Genomic DNA, 18702 nt, shown 5'->3' with positions numbered 1-18702 from the left:
GGCACCTGTATATTCCCCCCTTATCACTCCTTTGGTGTGCACTATAGTTTGGGTGTTGTTTTTTTAGTTAGATATAATGTGGCGACAGTTTTACCATGTGTACTAACCCGGGGGGCCTCTCATGCTCTGTAAACCAACTGAAGCGAGGGAGAGGTACCGCCCTTTTATTTTCAGTAGGGTTCCTGTCCTGGCTGGGCGGATCCCCCTCTCATGTGTGCCGTCATGGGCTCTGGAAAAACCGGCTACGGTAAGTAACCATGGTGTTTTCTGCTTTGCCCACAGTTGGGCAAAGCATACTGTGCACATGCAAGATGCCTTTCAAATGCGCACGCGCAAATTGTACACCATTGCCGAAATTCACCGCAAGGAATGCGTTGAGCAAGCGAGAAGGGGTGGAGAAACGGAAAACGAATACACACCCAGTGAACCGGACCGAACAATTAACATACAGTGCGGGAGTAATAAAAAAAAAAGCATTTCTGGATGATACATGGGGAGTCAGGGGGTTTCAAAACTAGTTCTGTAATGCATAGGTGACACTAAATTAAAGGATATTTTAAGCTGGTAGACCAAAAATGTGATGAAAGGTTCCCTTTAAAGAATCAAAATTGTTGGACGAAGCATCAACAATCTTAAATACAGAGACAATACCTCATTGAGAGCAAGAAGTAGATGTAATCAAGGACTTATTATGGAATGTCAAGATGGAGAACCTGAACATGGGATTGCTACTCAACCCAAAGAAGACAAATATATTGACTACTGCCAGGTACAACCGAGAATTATTTGAGATGGACGATAAACTGTAAGTTGTAATGGATGTCATCTACTCGGATCGATAACTCGAGATGCAGCAAAGTCAATAGGAGAATAACTATGGGCAAATCAACAATGAAATCACTGGACAAGGTCTTCAAATCAAGGAACATTTCACTCGCAACGAAGATACGGCTCATACATAGTCTGGTCTTTTCTGTGGTAACATATGTATGTGAAACCTGGACGATAAAGAAACAAAACAGAAGAAGAATTGACGCCTTGAAAATGTGGTGCCGTAGAAGGACGTTATCAATACCATAAATGGCAAGAAGAACAAATAAATCAGTCTTGGAGCAAATCAAGCCAGATGTCACTAGAAGCACGGATCACCAAGCTACGACTTGCCTAATGTGGACACATCATACAAAGAGAGCAATCACTGGAGGACATCATGGTCGGAAGAATAGAGGGAACCAATGAGAAGAGGAAGACCAGCAACCCAGTGGCTTGATACTATCAAGATAACGGCATAGAAAACCATGGTGGACATATTTAGACTTGCACAAGATTGATCTTCCTACATATCGTTCATCAAGTTTCCATGGTCGGAGACCGAGCCAAAGGCCTTTAAAAAAGAAAAAAATAGACTATATATTTGTCAGACTGCAGACATTCACAGATGTGGAACAATTTAACTGGTAATGACATACACAGCAAAGGAGCTATATTATGATCCAGAATTCACAAGAGCGCTCGATGTAACAAATGACATTCCGGCCATTACTGAGATAACGCATTGTAAGTTTCCGTATTATACATTTTGGTGCTGGGTGGAGGCTTTTTGCACATTTTAATGATTCTGCGGTGACAACTTTCAGAACACTCGGGATAAAGACAAAGCAGAGAGGAAGCGAAAGGCAGAAATCGCCCGGCTCCGTAAAGAGAAAATTATGGCCCAGATGTCAGAAATGCAGCGACACTTCATTGACGAAAACAAAGAGCTTTTCCAGCAGTCGATGGATGAACTAAACGTGTCTGCATCAACGTCACATGACAGCAGGTGAGAATAGCAGTATAAGAAACAGCTGAGGACCCCCCCCCCCCTTCATTGATCGACAATTAAGTTCTAAAACATTGAATTTGATGCCCATATTTCATAACTGTATATTGAAAACATTATAAAGATGCAGAATGTGCCTTAAAAAAATGTTTTGCATAATTTGCCTCTTCAAGGCTGTATTGGTTTCTTCACATTACTGGCTGTAGAATGAAGTATCTGAAAATCCATCAGTGAGCTCGTTTTAACAGAGTTTTTTTGTTTTGAAACTTTCATCTTTTATTTTTTTTTTCTGGGCTTCTCTTTTTTGATTTATGACCACATCAAAGTGCAAGTCCACTTTGATATGATCTGTGGTCATAAATCAACACAGATGAGCTCAGAGATGAATTAATAAAAAAAAATATATAAACTCCCCATCAGAACCATCTCTCTTACATATGCAACAAGCAATGTGCAGGGAAACAAAAATGCCTGTAAAAAGCCAAGCAGTTCAAAATTTGTAATGAATCCCAATTGCAATTTTTTTTCAGCCCGAAATACATAAAGTAGAGCCTCACAGGTCACAGAGCTAAAAATTTAGAACTATGGCTGTCATAATGCAAAGAAAGTAAAGGGATGTCTACCAGCCACTAAAACACCTTTTGCCACGATGTCTCGTTGGTCTGTTACTTTTCTTATTTCTCATTTCTTGGTGATCTGTACAGTGGTCCTGCGTTGCTGGACTCCAAGCTTGTTGCACTGGGCCCTCACCAAACGAGGTTTGTGGAGCAGAGTCAGCTGGTCACTTGTATCCTGTGTCAAGAAGAGCAAGCGTATAATGTGGACAGCAAAGCCATGGTATTGGCCGCCTTCATCCAAAGGTCAACTGTCTTCTCCAAGAACAGAGCAAAGATTATTCAAGACCCAGGTATTGAGACAGATCAGTTGTCTCTTATCGGATTTGTGTTGGGGGGTCAGTTGCGGTACATAAAGTTGTATATATTAGCTGTTGCTGAATTTGTAGTACCTTAGGTCTTTATCATTGAGGTGCAATGCTACAGTTTATTTGCGCTGCTAATCAAGCATATCTTCTGTGCAGATAACTACGATCCGCTCTTCATGCATCCAGACTTGGCTTGTGGGACACACACGGGGAGTTGCGGCCACATCATGCATGCTCACTGCTGGCAGAGGTATGTATTGGATATCTCTCTTGTAGCTCTTGTAGAAATACATTTTGCTTTTGCAATTCAGCCTGGACATATGGAGTAAAATACGTGCTGATAACCCACCCTCAAAAGTTAATTTTTTTTCCATGCTGGATTTATGTGCCAACCTCTCTCCATTTTTGCTCTGGCGTCAGAGGATTTTCCCCTTCGGCTGAAATCTGCTGCAAAATTTTGCTACCAATTGGTGAAAATTTGAACATTCTTTGGCTATTTGGTTATAGTTTATCGATGTAGGAGAAAAAAAAAACATCACAGAGTTGAGCAAATTGATTCGCGGGACCCACGGCCAGCGTCAGTAATTTTACCCTTCGGCTGAAATCTGCTGCAAAATGTTGCTACCAATTAGTGAAAATTTGAACATTCTTTGGCTATTCGGTTACAGTTTATCGATGTAGGAGAAAAAAAAACATCACAGAGTTGAGCAAATTGATTCGTGCAACCCACGGCCAGCGTCAGTAATTCTGTAGCTGCTGGACCAGAACCCTGAACACCGCCTCCGACGTGACTGTATCTGTGCCTACCCTTTTGATTACACAGCATGGCACGACCACGACCTCATTTCTCCTACGCCTCATTGGGGGACACAGAGACAGTGGGTGTTATGCTGCTTGCCACTAGGAGGACACTAAAGGCCCCTTTACATTTAGCAATGCACCAGTGATCCCGACCACGATATGACCCGGTCAGGATCGCTGGTGCATTGCTAAATGGTCGCTAGTGAGCTGCCAAACAGGCAGATCTCACTAGCGATGCAGCAGCGGTCGGCGGTCGCTCTTACCTTTCAGACGCGGCGAGCGTGCCTGCGTCCATGGCTTGCTCGTCGGCGCCAGTAGGAAGCCGACGACGAGAGATCGACCAGGCCGATCTCGCGCGATCAGCGATGGCCAACGGGGGAGCCGGTCGGAGAGAAGTATCACATGTAGCGATATCGCTAGCAATAAAAAATAAACCCCTCCCCTGCAGTATACACCCTCTCGCTGGATGATATTTCTCCAGTTCTTGCTTAGTGTCTATAGGAGGCACTTGGGTCTGGTTTCAGACCCCACCGTTTTTATTTTATTTTTGATTTTTCTGTAAATTTTTAAACGGAGTGAAGGGGGCGACGGTTCCTTTCTACGGCCCACTCTCCCCCGAACCAACAATGGCAAGCACGCTGAGTATACCTCCCCGTACACTTTCCTGTGACGATTGGGGCCGATTCCTCTGGTGATGATCTTTACGGTCCCGTTAATCCACGGATATGAGGGCAAGCGCATGGAGTGCGATGGAGAAGACTGTAACAGCGCTTCTGACTGCCCTGAATCATCCCCATAGCTCTCCATCTCCCTGCCATAGGGAGGATCGATTGAGCATACCCCTTTAAGAACTCCTCCAGCTCTGCTTCATCAGCCAGGAGGATGAGAAGACTTGCATGGATGGCCCCGGACAGCGCGGCCTGCCGAGCACTGGAGCGGAGCACCGGCGCCCCCCCCCATTACTTACGAGACGCGCAATTCTAATCTCGTGGGCCATGTCTTTTACCTCAGCCTGCCCTGGACACGAGCTGTGAGGCATGCAGGATACCAGGTGACACCACAGGGCCACTGCTTTCCTCCCGGGGGACACAGCACAGGACCGTGGGTAAGCTGCATCTGTACTCAGATTAAAGCTTAACCCCTTCCCGGCACATTCCCTGCAGCTGCAGACAGACTGCCGTTAACCCTTTTCAGGAGCGCTATGTCTCAATCTAAGGAGGCTAAACGGGCTGCTAACAAGCACACTGCGTTTTTTACCGTGTGTACCACTTGCAAGTCTGCCTTACCCAGTGCATAGACTAATCCGTTATGCACGGACTGCGCCTCAGCCTGCGCCCCGACCTGCGCTCAAACGCCCCTCGACACAGCTGCTGACGGGCCTCCTGCGTTTAGTACCCCTGAGTGGGCTGCGTCCCTGTTACGGTCGGTGTAGTCTCTGACCCAGGCTCTATTCTCCCTCTGGGAGGACTCTTTAAGTCACAAAGCGTCCTTACCTCCCGAGGAGGGCTCTGGCGCCGGCCGGGAACCATTCACCAGCAGGGGCCGTACTCGTTCAAGGGATGGTCAGGTCTCTAGAAAGCGGACCCATGACGCGTCCCCTAGTCACATTCGCGCCTCAGCATCTGCGACTCCTGTCTCTTGCTCTCCCTCTCCTGAGGTTCACAGCGAGCACAACTCTGAATTCGAATCTGACATGTCAGTCCCTCAGAATCCCCCAACTGATCAAGAGTCGCTTGATTCTCAAGAATCATTCAACAGAATTCTGAAGTTGGATGAGGAAACTATTCCTGCTCCAGCACATCCTATCTCATTTAAGAAAACCAAGCGTGTGCGCAGTTTATTTCTCTATCGCCTTATTGGGGGACACAGAAACCATGGGTGTATGCTGCTGCCACTAGGAGGCTGACACTATGCAAATAAAAAAGTTAGCTCCTCCTCCGCAGTGTACACCCCACCGACAGGAAGTAGGATGCTCAGTTTAGCTTAGTGTCAGTAGGAGGTGGACACGGGTCTTTTACTAGACCCTTATCTACCTCAATGTGCGTCGTTTTCTTTCAGGTTCCCGGAGGGATACAGTGTGAACAGTCACTACTGTACTCCCACACAGAGACTATGAGTACGGCGTGTACTGCCACCCCGTATCCTCATATGTCTGGACGGCAGGACCCCATAATCCCTAACACAGGCGCGTGTTTAGGTGATCCCACAAGAGAAAGAATACCTGGTCCTGCCTACGTCTCCCACCCACTCGCCCACCAGAGCCTGTCGGTCGAGGAGACACGGACGTCCCGCAACATGGATTCTGGACGTCCGATTTTCGTGATTGAGGAGGTACTTTCCCTCTTTTCTCCCCAGTCACTGAAAAGGTGAAGAAAACGGGATAAGAAGGAGAAAGATGGAAAATAAAAAACCAACCCTTTATTCAAAGAGATAGTAGTTTGGGCGGCTGGCGCAGTTCATACCCTTCCGACTGGTTTCAGGGGCCTCAGCACTGCCTTGCAGATCCTTTGGGGAAGAGAGGGGGTTTAGGCACACAGAGGCTTCCTGTTCTTTGTGCCCCGTACAGCCTGTCTAAGCGGCGTCATGGCACTTTGTTTGCGCCACTTTTAGCACCCTGGCGCCACTGTGGGGACCCGTTTGGCACTATTGTATGTCCTCCGCGGTCTCCCGCTCCGGCGGCCGCCGGCTGTAATCTAGGTCCCGGCTTCATTTGGGCCTAGTGGAAGCGCTGACTCCGCCCCCCCTTCCTCTCGGCTTCGGGCGGGCCTTTTCCTGCCCGTTTCTCCTCTCGCCTCTTCCTGTGTGGCGTCAGGCTCCGCCCGCTATCCTCAGACTGTGGACGGGAGCCGCCGCCATATTGCTCCTCCGGGCCCCGCGTTTAGCTGAGAGTGGGCTTCCCGGTCTCTGGCCGCCCTCACAGCGCGCACGTTCTGCCCTGCGTATTCTGGCAGACGCTATTTTCCGGCAGTGGTACAGTGGAGCCGCATCCAGCTATGGGACCTGCCTGTCTCTCTCTACAGCCATGAAGTCTCATACAGGACATCTGCTGTAAGTAGCTGCACTGCAGACTGATCCCCCCCCCCTCCTCTGCTCTCCTGTCCCCTAACCTTCTGGCAGCGCTTAGTGGGATTGTTCTCATGTCTAACTCTAGGCCACTTCGTTCTCCTCCTATTCCTCCACTGTGGTCCTCTCCCACCGTCCAGGAGCCCCCAGTTGACCCAGTCGTACAGTCTCTGGAGCCGTACAGTCACTAACTTGAAGGTTTTTCTGGAGCCGTACGGTCTCTGAAGTAACTGTACTCTAGAGCTGTACAGTCACTGACGTAATAGTACTCAAATACTGGCATAATTGTAATCTTCTGCCGCACAGTTTCTAGTGCATCAGTATGTCGGAGATCTGATTTTGTCACACGGTTGTTGTGTTTTTCGGCCATTACGGATTGGTGCCCTGATTTTCAGCAGAGCAAGTCTCAGCCATTGCTTCACATAAAGACGTTGGGGTCCTGTCATAGCAACTCCATATCTACGGCTCACAGGCACTCTCCCTTCAATTTTCTGCAGCCCCCTCCGGACGCTGGATTCATACTGCTATAAGCAGAACAGGGTGCTGCTTCTTTCTCTTCACGTCTCCAGTGTTTGGGCCGGACTTCTAGCTGAATAGAAGTCCGTGTTATCCAGCAATTGTCTGCTGTGGCTCAGTGGATAGAGAAGCTGACCACAACTCGCTGTTCCAGAAGTTGGAACCGTGGTGCACAACAGAGAGTAGTGTTTAGTCTCTTTCTGATCCCAGGCCTACTGTTCTACAGTCATAGAATTGACTGGTCAGAATCTACTTTACTACAGACTTCGTGGCACGGCTTACTACGCGTGAAGCCATTATTCTGCCTAATGTCGTCAGGTATCCAGACCTAGACCGCAATACAGAAGCCATTATTCTGCCTAATGCCGTCAGGTACCCAGACCTAGACTGAATCACAGAAGCCGTTATTCTGCCTAATGCCGTCAGGTACCCAGACCTAGACCGCATCACAGAAGCCGTTATTCTGCCTAATGCCGTCAGGTACCCAGACCTAGACCGCATCACAGAAGCCGTTATTCTGCCTAATGCCAGGTTTTCAGACCTAGACCGCAGCCAGAAGCAGTTATTCGGCCTAATGCCATCAGGTATTCCGGCCTAGACCGCAACACATAAGCCGTTATTCTGCCTAATGTCGTCAGGTATCTAGGCCTAGACTGCCCCGGCAGCTAGGCTATATCCGCTATCCAGGCTTCAGACGCGGCGGGCGTGAGTAAGCAGGAGCCGAGATCCCGCGGCGGCATCACCTACCAGGTACAGTAGTTCAAACGGTTGTGTTACTGTGGAGACGCGTCTGGGGTTGACTGCTTCAGTGGTACTGGTGTTCTGTACCGTATTCAGGTGAGTCAGACACTCTCGCCTTCAGGTTCTTCGTGTTCTATTGCAGCAGTACTGTATCCCTTATTGAGCACGTGAATAGTCCTCTATCAGACATGTTTAGTCAATACACGCCGTCTCTCTGGTAACTCAAACGTACCTGAGGCCATCAACTATACCGATCCGGCTATACTGTCCCGTTTTCTGGTGAGTCAGAAGCGTCCTCTCTCACGTTCCTCACGGTCTTTTGCAGCCTTTACCTAAGCTCCCGTCTAAAAGCCACTTGAGGTGAGGTGCCGGCATTTATTGCTCATAGCAGGCTACAGCCGCGGTTATAAGTCGCTTTCAGGTGAGTCAAAGACACCTCTCGGCTACATAGTTCATTGTCAATAACATCTGTGGTTTAACAGTTGAACGTAACCACTACCATGTCCAAACAGAACGGATCTCTGTCCCACAGTGCGGATCTTGGTAGCAACATATCTGGATACTCCACCTTCAGGTGGGTCAGACTCTCTCGGGTCAGGTACTGATGGTCGCGGTTTTACTGCGGCATGTTCTGTACCCTAAGTGTGAGTTGCACCACAGGAGTTTTTGCCAGAAGCTATCTTTACTGCCGGTGTAGTCCGCCTATCTTTAATGTTTGGCAAATAGTAGTTTATAAGTTCTAGCCTGCTTTAGGGGACTTCGAGCAACAAAACTACCATACGCTCCTTATCTGTCGAAACTTACCTATTCTTTCTTACAGACGCCGAGTAAAGCCTTCAGCAGCTCAGACATGGGTCTTCTGACCGTGACCGGGAAAAAGTATCCCACCTCACAGGAGTGGGATCTAACTCTGCGCAAGCATCGACCGGGGTAAAAAGCTGTTCCAGTCCTGGATCCAAGAATGAGTCTGGTGATAACGCGTTTCTTCCTTCGGCTAGTATTGTATCTTTTCACTGTTATCCTCAGGCGCGTTTTGTCTTAGACTTAGGCTAGCAGGTCTACACACCGTAATCCCCTCCCTGCTCCAGAGGGTCCGGGATGGTTTCGGTCGTTTACATCGTCATACAAATTGACCTGCCTTTCGTCAGCCTAGTTGTCTTCTGGTGTCTATTTGATCTACCTAGAGCCAACTTTTCTTACAGTTACCATACTCCATGTTTTGCTTGAACTTTCCTTACTCGACTAATCACTTTTCTAAGTCCAACTACACTATTTTTGTCCATATCCACACTCATCCCGGGGTGCTGGATTTATCTCCCTTTGCATCTCAGTCATCCAGTAGTCTCCGTTCTACCTCCTTAGTGGAGCAATCAGTTGTCTCTTTATAGCCATCCTGAGCCTACATCGCGGCGATGAGATCCAGATTATCCCCTGGTTCTATTCAGTACGTTTTCAGTGTTTGGCTCTTTCGCAGGTTCTCAGTAGCCTGTTCTCAGGCCTCGTCATTTTCTCACAGAACGGCCTTCAGCCGTTTCCAAGCAAGAGGGCGCCTTAGTATATCTCTACTTCTGCGACTACGAACCCTACGGTTCCAAGTCTCCCACTACTACGGTCCTTCCTGTCCCAGAAGTGCATCCCTCAGAGATTCCACGGCTAATTCACACAGTAGTTGGCAAGGTCAACCTTGAAACCATCCGCCACTTTATAGTGTCCTGTCTTAGTCTCCACTCGTGTTGCAAAGTTCTATAGACACGTGGCCTAGCTTGCTCATCAGAGCATTCTTGCTGGGGACCAGTCAGAAGATTTGATCATCCTCACTGTCCAAAAAATTCCACTTGCATGGAAACATGGGTTTTCGCCTCATCGTTCCCTTCTAGGGGTTCATTTGGCTTTCGATCTCACGAGCGAAATTATCTCCAAACAAGTCCCTCACCAGCTTCCCGTTTCTTCCGGGTAGCTCCAATCGCTTAATTATTGGGGAGGTCACCGGAAGGACAAGCGCTTTCCTTCCTCAGGCTGAACCTCGTCGTACTTCAGCGCTTTTTCCTCAGCGTGCCTTTCCGGGATCTAGGATGAAGACCATCCTTTTTCTCAGGTGGAAATTTTTCTTCGTTCAGCATTTGCCTCCTGCGAATCGCATGATTTTTCCATGAAGCTCTTATCCAGGTCCTGATTTCTTCAGGGCTTTGGAGATATCTGCTTTTGCAACGTACGGGTTCATTTTCCTTTTCAGTTGGTAGCCTTCCCTTTCAGGCTCTCCACCACTCCTAGGGCGCCTCAGACTCTATAGCAGCTGTGGTACACTTCCTGTAGGTCAAGGGTCCACTCTACATCTCTCTAAATTCTCTCTCTTTCATCCACCTCGAATTTTCCCTTCGTGGCGTGCTCTCATCAGGCTACCTGGCCACAGCAACGGTACTTATCAAGCTCGGGCTTGAGGTATAGAGGTCCTCTGGCCTTCAGGTCAGCGTCTGCTCGCGGATTCTGGTCGACATTAGTAGGGTTGCCGGCCCAGGAGGGACTGCGTTCTTTTCAGTACGACACACACTGCCCGGGCAGTGCGTGTCCTCCTGGCGGTACTTTTTGGGCCTTCGTCTGGCTCCTCTGCAGTACGGTCATTGGTCCTCCACAGGTCCATAAGGTTTCTCACAACCCATGCCTAGCTTTGGCAAGTGCCGGTCGGGGTAAAGAAGACCTCGCAGGTGACCTTGCAGGTGACGAGGGTGACTCCCTCGTCCTGATGGGGTTATTTGCTGTTCCCTCCCCTTGAGGACTGCTTTGGGACGTCCCATGGTTTCTGTGTCCCCCAATAAGGCGATAGAGAAAACAGGATTTTTTGTTGCTTACCGTAAAATCTGTTTCTCTGAGCCTTCATTGGGGGACACAGCACCCTCCCAAGTTGAACAGCACCGTTTACTGTATAATATTGTTACAGTATGGATTTGTGTTTTCTGTTTTTATCTCGTTACAGATTGCTTCTCCTATTGCTTTCTCACTAACTGAGCATCCTACTTCCTGTCGGTGGGGTGTACACTGCGGAGGAGGAGCTAACTTTTTTATTTGCATAGTGTCAGCCTCCTAGTGGCAGCAGCATACACCCATGGTTTCTGTGTCCCCCAATGAAGGCTCAGAGAAACAGATTTTACGGTAAGCAACAAAAAATCCTGTTTTACCAGCCATACCGGCCATCCGGACTTTAAGAACATTGTCCAGAAACATAGGGATCGTCCACATAAGCGGTTCACAGGGCAAAAGTCTACTGAGGCTAAATACCCTTTTGATCCAAGCCTAATGAAGGATTGGTTACAGTCCCTTCCGGTGGACCCTCCTGTATCGCGTCTTGCTTCTAAAACGCTCCTATCCGTTTCTGAGGGTTCCTCAATCAGAAACCCCTCCGATCGTCAAATTGACTACCTTGCCCGTTCAGTTTTTGTAGCTTCAGGAGCAGCGCTTTTTCCATCTTTCGTGGCAATTTGGGTCACTAAGGCAATGGCCGCTTGGGCAGAAGTCTTGATTACTTCCTTCCAGGGCACCAATCTTCCTCCGGAGGCAACCACTGTCACCAGGCAGATATTTCACGCAGCTGACTTTGTAGTGGACACTTCTTTTGATGCCACCAATTGCGCTGCTCAAACTGCGGCTAATGCGATCTCCGTTAGAAGAGCCCTATGGCTCTGCGACTGGCGGGCGGATGCCACATCTAAAAGATTGTTGACTTCTCTCCCCTTTCAAACAGGTCGTCTTTTTGGAAAGAAACTGGACCAGCTCATTTCTGATACTACCGAGGGAAAAAGTAAATTCCTTCCTCAACAAAAGGCTGTTCGGCCGTTTCGCAACCAACAGCTAACGCGTTTTCTATCTTCTCTCAACAATTCCGGTTGGTCCCCTCTACCTTCTTTTCCGGATCAGGTCGGTCCCCGCGTGGAGACAGAGGCTCCCAGGTCTCATACAGACCTAACCGCTCTTGGAAACCCAGGCCTAGGGCTTCTGGATCTAGGGGAGCCAGCTCTCATAGATCTACCCCATGACTTGTTGCGGTATCCGGCGGACACCGACAAAGTAGGCGGTCGCCTACTTTCCTTCAGCCACACCTGGCTCGCAGTCCACGACAAGTGGATCAGGGAGCTGGTGTCCTCCGGATACAAGATAGAATTTTCTTCTCCCCCTCCAACTCGTTTTTTCCCTTCTCCCTCCAAGAAAGAGACAAGAGCCTTCCTTCGGGCTGTTCAGGCTCTGTTAAGAGACAGAGTCATCATTCCGGTCCCTAATCATGAAACGTTCAGAGGATTTTATTCAAACCTATTTGTGGTTCCAAAGAAGGACGGGACGATGCGACCCATTCTGGATCTCAGACTGTTAAATCAGTTTGTCAGGGTACGGCGATTCTGAATGTAATCTCTCCAATCAGTTGTTGCTTCCATGGAAAAAGGAGAGTTCCTAACATCCATCGACATCAAGGACGCTTACCTTGACATTCCGATCTGCCCATCCCACCAGCAGTTCCTGCGTTTTGCAATTCACGAGGAACACTTCCAGTTCGTTGCCTTGCCCTTCGGACTCGCCACCGCCCCCAGGGTCTTTACCAAGGTCATGGCGGCTGTCATGGCCATTCTCCACTCTCAGGGAGTAGTGGTGTTACCATATCTGGATGACCTGCTCATCAAGTGTCCGTCCCTTCCAGCCTGCGAGGAATCCGTGGATATAACAGTAAATACACTTTCGCTCCTGGGGTGGAAGATAAACTTCAAAAACTCTTTCCCGAAACCGGATCAGCAGATTTCCTTTTTAGGAATGATCTTGGACACTTCCCGCAGGTTGGTCATTCTCCCTCCAAAAAAGACCCAAGCCTTACAACAGGCAGCGCGGACTCATTCCCGACCAGTTTCTCACTCCATTCGTTTCAGCATGAGAGTTCTGGGAAAGATGGTGGCTGCGATGGAAGCAGTTTCATTTGCACAGTTCCATTCCTGTCCCTTACAACATGTGTTGCTGTTAGCTTGGGACAAGAACCCGTTCTCCCTTGACCGTCGGATCCTTCTGTCCCTGCGGGTCAGGCAAGCCCTCAGGTGGTGGACACTGAGGTCCTCCCTGAATCAAGGGAGGTCTTTTCTCCCAGTAAGATGGTTTGTAGTAACCACCAATGCAAGTCTTCTCGGCTGGAGTGTGGTCTTTCATCACCACAAGGCACAGGGTCGTTGGTCGACCCGAGAGTCATGTCTCCCCATCAACATTTTAGAGATACGAGTGATCAGATTAGCTCTACGGAGTTTCCACCATCTCCTCGCAGGTAACCCCATCAGGATCCAATCCGACAACGCCACTACTGTAGCGTATATATCAACCGCCAGGGAGGTACCCAGAGCAGGATGGCCATGCACGAAGTGAGTCACATCCTCCATTGGGCCGAGACCAACCATTTGCCCATTTCAGCAATCCACATCCCGGGCGTAGAAAATTGGGCGGCAGATTTTCTCAGTCGCCAAGGCATTGCCTCGGGAGAGTGGTCTCTTCATCCGGAAGTCTTTCAGCAGATTTGTCATCGTTGGGGGACTCCGGATGTGGATCTCATGGCCTCAAGACTAAACAACAAGGTGCCTCGGTTCATTGCCAGATCGCGCGATCCATGCACCATCGGAGCGGACGCCCTAGTTCTGACATGGCACCGGTTCCGGCTCTCGTACATCGTTCCCCCTCTTCTCTTCCCTTGCTTCGGAGGGTCATCAAGAAGATCAGAGCGGAGGGAGTACCAGTGATCCTAGTCACGCCGAGCATGGTATGCAGAACTAATACAACTAGTCGCCGATGTCCCCTGGCAATTTCCAGATCGCATGGATCTACTCTCACAAGGCCCGATTTACCACCAGAACTCTGGGGCCCTGTCTTTGACGGCGTGGCCGTTGAATCCTGGATTTTAGCACTAGCTGGGTTCTCTCACGACGTGATTTCCACCATGATTAGTGCTAGGAAGCCTGTGTCCATGCACATCTATCACCGCACCTGGAAAACCTTCTTTTCGTGGTGCAAGGATCATGGTCGATCACCTCTGGTGTTTTCCATTCCGGCCATATTGGAATTCCTTCAATCCGAATTAAAATCAGGCCTCGCGTTTAGCTCGCTCAAGGGCTAAATTTTGGCCTTGTCAGTGCTTTTCCAATGCAAAATTGCCACCAAATTTCAGGTCAAGACGTTCATTCAGGGAGTTTCCCATGTGGCGCCTCCTTATAGAAGGCCATTGGAATCATGGGACCTTAACCTGGTTCTCGGAGCCTTACAGGAGGCTCCTTTCGAACCGCTGCAGGACGTGTCACTGACTGTCCTCTCTTGGAAGGTGGTCTTTCTAGTGGCAATTATGTCAATCAGACGAGTTTTGGAATTGGCAGCCCTGTCCTGCCGTTCTCCGTTCCTGAATTTTCATCAGGACAAGGTAGTTCTCAGGACGTCCCCATCCTTCCTGCCCAAGGTCGTCTCCTCTTTCCATCTCAACGAGGAAATTGTTTTGCCTTCCTTTTGTCCGGCGCCAGTCCATCGCATTGAGAAGACCCTCCACACCATGGATGTGGTTAGCGCACTAAGATGGTACATCTCGCTGACTGCTCCCTTCCACAAGTCAGATGCCCTGTTCATACTTCCAGAGGGGCATAGGAAGAGTCTAGCCGCTTCAAAAGCAACGCTAGCCAGGTGGATTCGCTTAGCGGTTTCAGGAATCCTACCGTGTCAGGAACGCTCCTTTCCCAGTGGGGATTTGGGCGCACTCTACCCAGTCAGTGGGCGCCTCTTGGGCCATTCGGCACAAGGCCTCGGCAGAACAGGTCTGCAAGGCTGCGACTTGGTCCAGTCTGCGTACTTTTACAAAACATTACCAAATTCATTCTCAGGCCTCTGCGGATGCAACTCTCGGCAGACGCATTCTGCAATCGGCAGTACCTCAGTGTTGACCCAGTGGTACATGGGGTATTAGCAGATGTATGCTCCCCACCCAGGGACTTCTTTAGGACGTCCCACTGTCTCTGTGTCCCCCAATGAGGCGTAGGAGAAATAGGGATTTTTGTGTACTCACCGTAAAATCCTTTTCTCCGAGCCATTCATTGGGGGACACAGCACCCACCCTATTTAGCCTACTGGCTCATTGTAGCATTCTTAGGTTTTGACATAGATATGGTTATTGTTGACGGTTTAAGCTCCTACTGCTTTTTTCACCGAACTGCAGAAATCTCATCCAGCGAGAGGGTGTATACTGCAGGGGAGGAGTTAACTTTTTTTCTGGTTTACTTAGTGTCCTCCTAGTGGCAAGCAGCATAACACCCACTGTCTCTGTCCCCCAATGAATGGCTTGGAGAAAAGGATTTTACGGTGAGTACACAAAAATCCCTATATTTTTCACAATATTGCTCCTGGCCCACTGATTAACCTCTTAATGTCCAATGACGGACACAGTCCGTCATCAGACATCTCCCCTGCTTTGATGAGGGCTCCGGCGCTGAGCCCGCATCAAAGCCGGTACATGTCAGTTGTTATGAACAGCTGACATGTGCCCGCAATAGGCGCGAGCGGAATCGCCGTCCGCCCGCGCCTATTAACTAGTTAAATCCCGCTGTCAAACGCTGACAGCGGGCATTTAAATAGCATTTCCGGCCGCCGGGCCGGAATTGACGTCATCGCCGACCCCCGTCACGTGATCGGGGGTCAGCGTCATGCTGCCTGGACAACCAGAGGTCTCTATGAGACCTCTATGGTTGTTCCAGGCATATGGCTTTCAGCGCCACCCAGTGGTCGGCGCTGAAAGCACAGCAGTAAATCTGCTACATATAGGCGATCTGCTCATCGCCCATATGTAGCAGAGCCGATCGGGTTGCGCATGCTTCTAGCCTCCTATGGAGGCTATTGAAGCATGCCAAAAGTAAAAAAAAAAAAAAAAAAAAAAATGTTTAAAAATTAAAAAAAAAGTAAAAAAAACCTAAAAGTTCAAATCACCCCCCTGTTGCCCCAATCAAAATAAAACAGTAAAAAAAAATCCCACATACACATATTAGGTATCGCCGCGTTCAGAATCGCCCGATCTATCAATAAAAAAAAGCATTAAACCGATCGCTAAACAGCGTAGCGAGAAAAAAATTCAAAACGCCAGAATTACGTTTTTTTGGTCGCCAAGACATTGCATTAAAATGAATAACGGGCGATCAAAAGAACGCATCTGCACAAAAGTGGTACCATTAAAAACGTCAGTCCGGCACGGAAAAAATAAGCCCTCACACGACCCCAGATCATGAAAAATGGAGACGCTACGGGTCTCGGAAAATTACGCAAAATTTTTTTTTTTTAGCAAACTTTGGAATTTTTTTTCACCACTTAGATAAAAGAGGACATAGACATGTTTGGTGTCTATGAACTCATAATGACCTGGAGAATCATAATGGCAGGTCAGATTTAGCATCTAGTGAACCTAGCAAAAAAGCCAAGCAAAAAACAAGTGTGGGATTCCACTTTTTTTGCAATTTCACCGCTCTTGGAATTTTTTTGCCGTTTACACGACATGGTAAAACCAATGGTGTCATTTAAAAGTACAACTCGTCCCGCAAAAAATAAGCCCTCACATGGCCATATAGGCGGAAAAATAAAGTTATGGCTCTGGAAAGAAGGGGAGGGAAAAATGAAAATGCAAAACCAAAAATACCCCTGGTCGTTAAGGGGTTAAGAGGGTATGTGGATGTCATCAGGTAGGAGGCGATCCGCAGGTAGGAGGTCGTCCGCAGCGCTCCCTTATATGAGCCGTAAAATACCGACCTAGCCGCTAGACCAGGATTCTGCAAATTTATTTGCTCATCTCTGCATCAGCGTACAAATTTCAGTTCTCAAATCGTATTATAAAAATTAACTTTTTAACATTAACATTTTTTCAGGTATTTTGATGCTGTGCAAATGAAGGAGCAACGCAGGCAGCAGCGCTTACGCATGCAAACTATCTACGATGTTGAAAATGGTGAATTCCTCTGCCCGCTGTGTCAGTGCTTAAGCAACACAGTCATCCCCATGCTGCCTCCACCGAGGAGTCTGTACCACAGGTTAGAAAGTCATCTTATCCAGTTTTCTATATAAATGGGTTTCCAGGGTTAGAAAATCATGTATATTGAATTCCACTCCTGTCTGCAGTAAATGAGCAGTTTTGCAGCACAGTTCCACTTAATTCAATAATGCCGAGCTGCAATACCGTACACAACACATGTACTGGTGTCAGCAGCCTTGTTTATCTACTTCTGGACACCCCCTCTAATTGAAATTGCTGAATGCTGGGCATTGTCCTCATCTCAGTCTCCCGTGCTACTTTTCTACAGGTTAGATTTTTCAGATCAACCAGATTTGTCTGAATGGGTGAACGTCACCGGTCAGCAGATCAGAGTACTGAAGGAAATGGATGGAGAGAAAAGAACTGGTGAGTGGACAAGACAAAATGTATATGAGTCTCTGTATGACACTGCAACCAGATCTATATAAGTATCTTATAATTACAGATATCCCTGAAGGGTTCCGGCCTGCTTTCCAACCAAAGTACGTATCTAATCATTCATTGCTTTATTAAACTGGAGAATATGGGAATGTCTCTTGTGGCATTCAGTAGCTGGTCATTGCAAATGTATAGGAACACAAGTATACTTCACAGAGGTTGTCTAACCGTGGGAAACGACCACTGGGATTCATAATGATCCCGAGAGCAGGGTCCCCATCTCCTGTGTGAATAGAGTAGTAGCACACATACATGACCACCACTATATTCAGCTCACGGCTGTTAACCAGTTAAATCCCCTGTCAGTCACTGATAGCGGGATATAACACATGCCGGCAGGAAGCACATCATACATCCTGCCCATCGGCGTCCGAGTCATGTGATCGCAGGGTACCAGTGGGTTGTCATGAAAGTTAGGGGTCTGCTGAAGACCCCTGTGCTTGTTATTACTATACTCCTGTCTACCCTGAACCGCTGTCTACGCTGACCCGCGATGTATAGCATAGGCGATCAAACGACTGCAGCTTCAATTCTTTTATGGGGACTATTAAATACAGTAACAACATTTTTTTTTTAAAAATGACAAAAATAAAAAAAGTTCAAATCACACCCCTTTTGCCCCATTAAAAATAAAACAGTGAGAAAATGAAGATTTGTGGTACCTACTGTAAAATCTATTTCTTGGAGCCTTCATTGAGGGACACAGGAAACACATGGTGTTTGCTGCTGCCACTAGGAGGTTGACACTATGCAAAAAAAAAGTTAGCTTTAACCCTGCAGTATATACCCAGGAAGCTCATCAGTTAGTGAGAAAGCAGTAGGAGAAGCAACAAGTATACAACTATCTTAACATAACCACAACGAACAATAAATAAGGGCCGTTGCTGGGTCCCCCAGTGAAGGCTCCGAGAAAGATTTCACGGTAGGTACCCAAAATCTTCATTTCTCTATCACTTCATTGGGGGACACAGGAAACCATGGGATTTCCAAAATCAGTCTCAAGGGTGGGTAAAGGTGGTACCGTCAAATCAGAGCTCAGGTCACTGCTGCTTGCAGCACCATTCTACAGAGATTTGCATATGACTAAACCTATATGTGAACCTTGTAGGACTTGGCAAAGGTATGGCAGGAGGACTATGTAGCAGTCTAACAAATCTACAAGACCAACGCCTGGCGGTGGGTGACAGAGGAGGCCTCCCACTGAATGAGAGGAGCGCGTGGTGACCTTAAATGGATGCCATCTGTCCATTAGTCGGTAGGCTTCAGAATAGCAGAGCGAACCCAGCAGGCCTCGATAGACTTGGAAACAGCCAAGACCTTTACGAGTACATTCTGGGATTA

General features: G+C 48.1%; 1 protein-coding gene across 2 annotated transcripts in view; it reads left to right on the top strand.

Moving 5' to 3' along the window:
• The window catches only part of UBR2 (ubiquitin protein ligase E3 component n-recognin 2), a 173155-nt gene that overhangs the window by 120005 nt on the left and 34448 nt on the right, over positions 1–18702 (top strand). For both annotated transcript variants that reach the window (XM_073553434.1, XM_073553433.1), the window contains exons 29-34: positions 1638–1819; positions 2524–2726; positions 2898–2991; positions 16760–16921; positions 17192–17289; positions 17369–17405. In XM_073553434.1, coding sequence (XP_073409535.1) covers positions 1638–1819; positions 2524–2726; positions 2898–2991; positions 16760–16921; positions 17192–17289; positions 17369–17405 — 776 coding nt within the window. The remainder of the gene's footprint in view (positions 1–1637; positions 1820–2523; positions 2727–2897; positions 2992–16759; positions 16922–17191; positions 17290–17368; positions 17406–18702) is intronic.

The sequence above is a fragment of the Dendrobates tinctorius genome, unplaced genomic scaffold (genome assembly GCF_039654945.1).
Source record: "Dendrobates tinctorius isolate UK_male_01 unplaced genomic scaffold, ASM3965494v1 ptg000201l, whole genome shotgun sequence".
Classification (NCBI taxonomy): Eukaryota; Metazoa; Chordata; class Amphibia; order Anura; family Dendrobatidae; genus Dendrobates; species Dendrobates tinctorius.
Note: the sequence above shows the minus strand (reverse complement) of the source record. Positions and strands in the feature narration are given on the sequence as shown.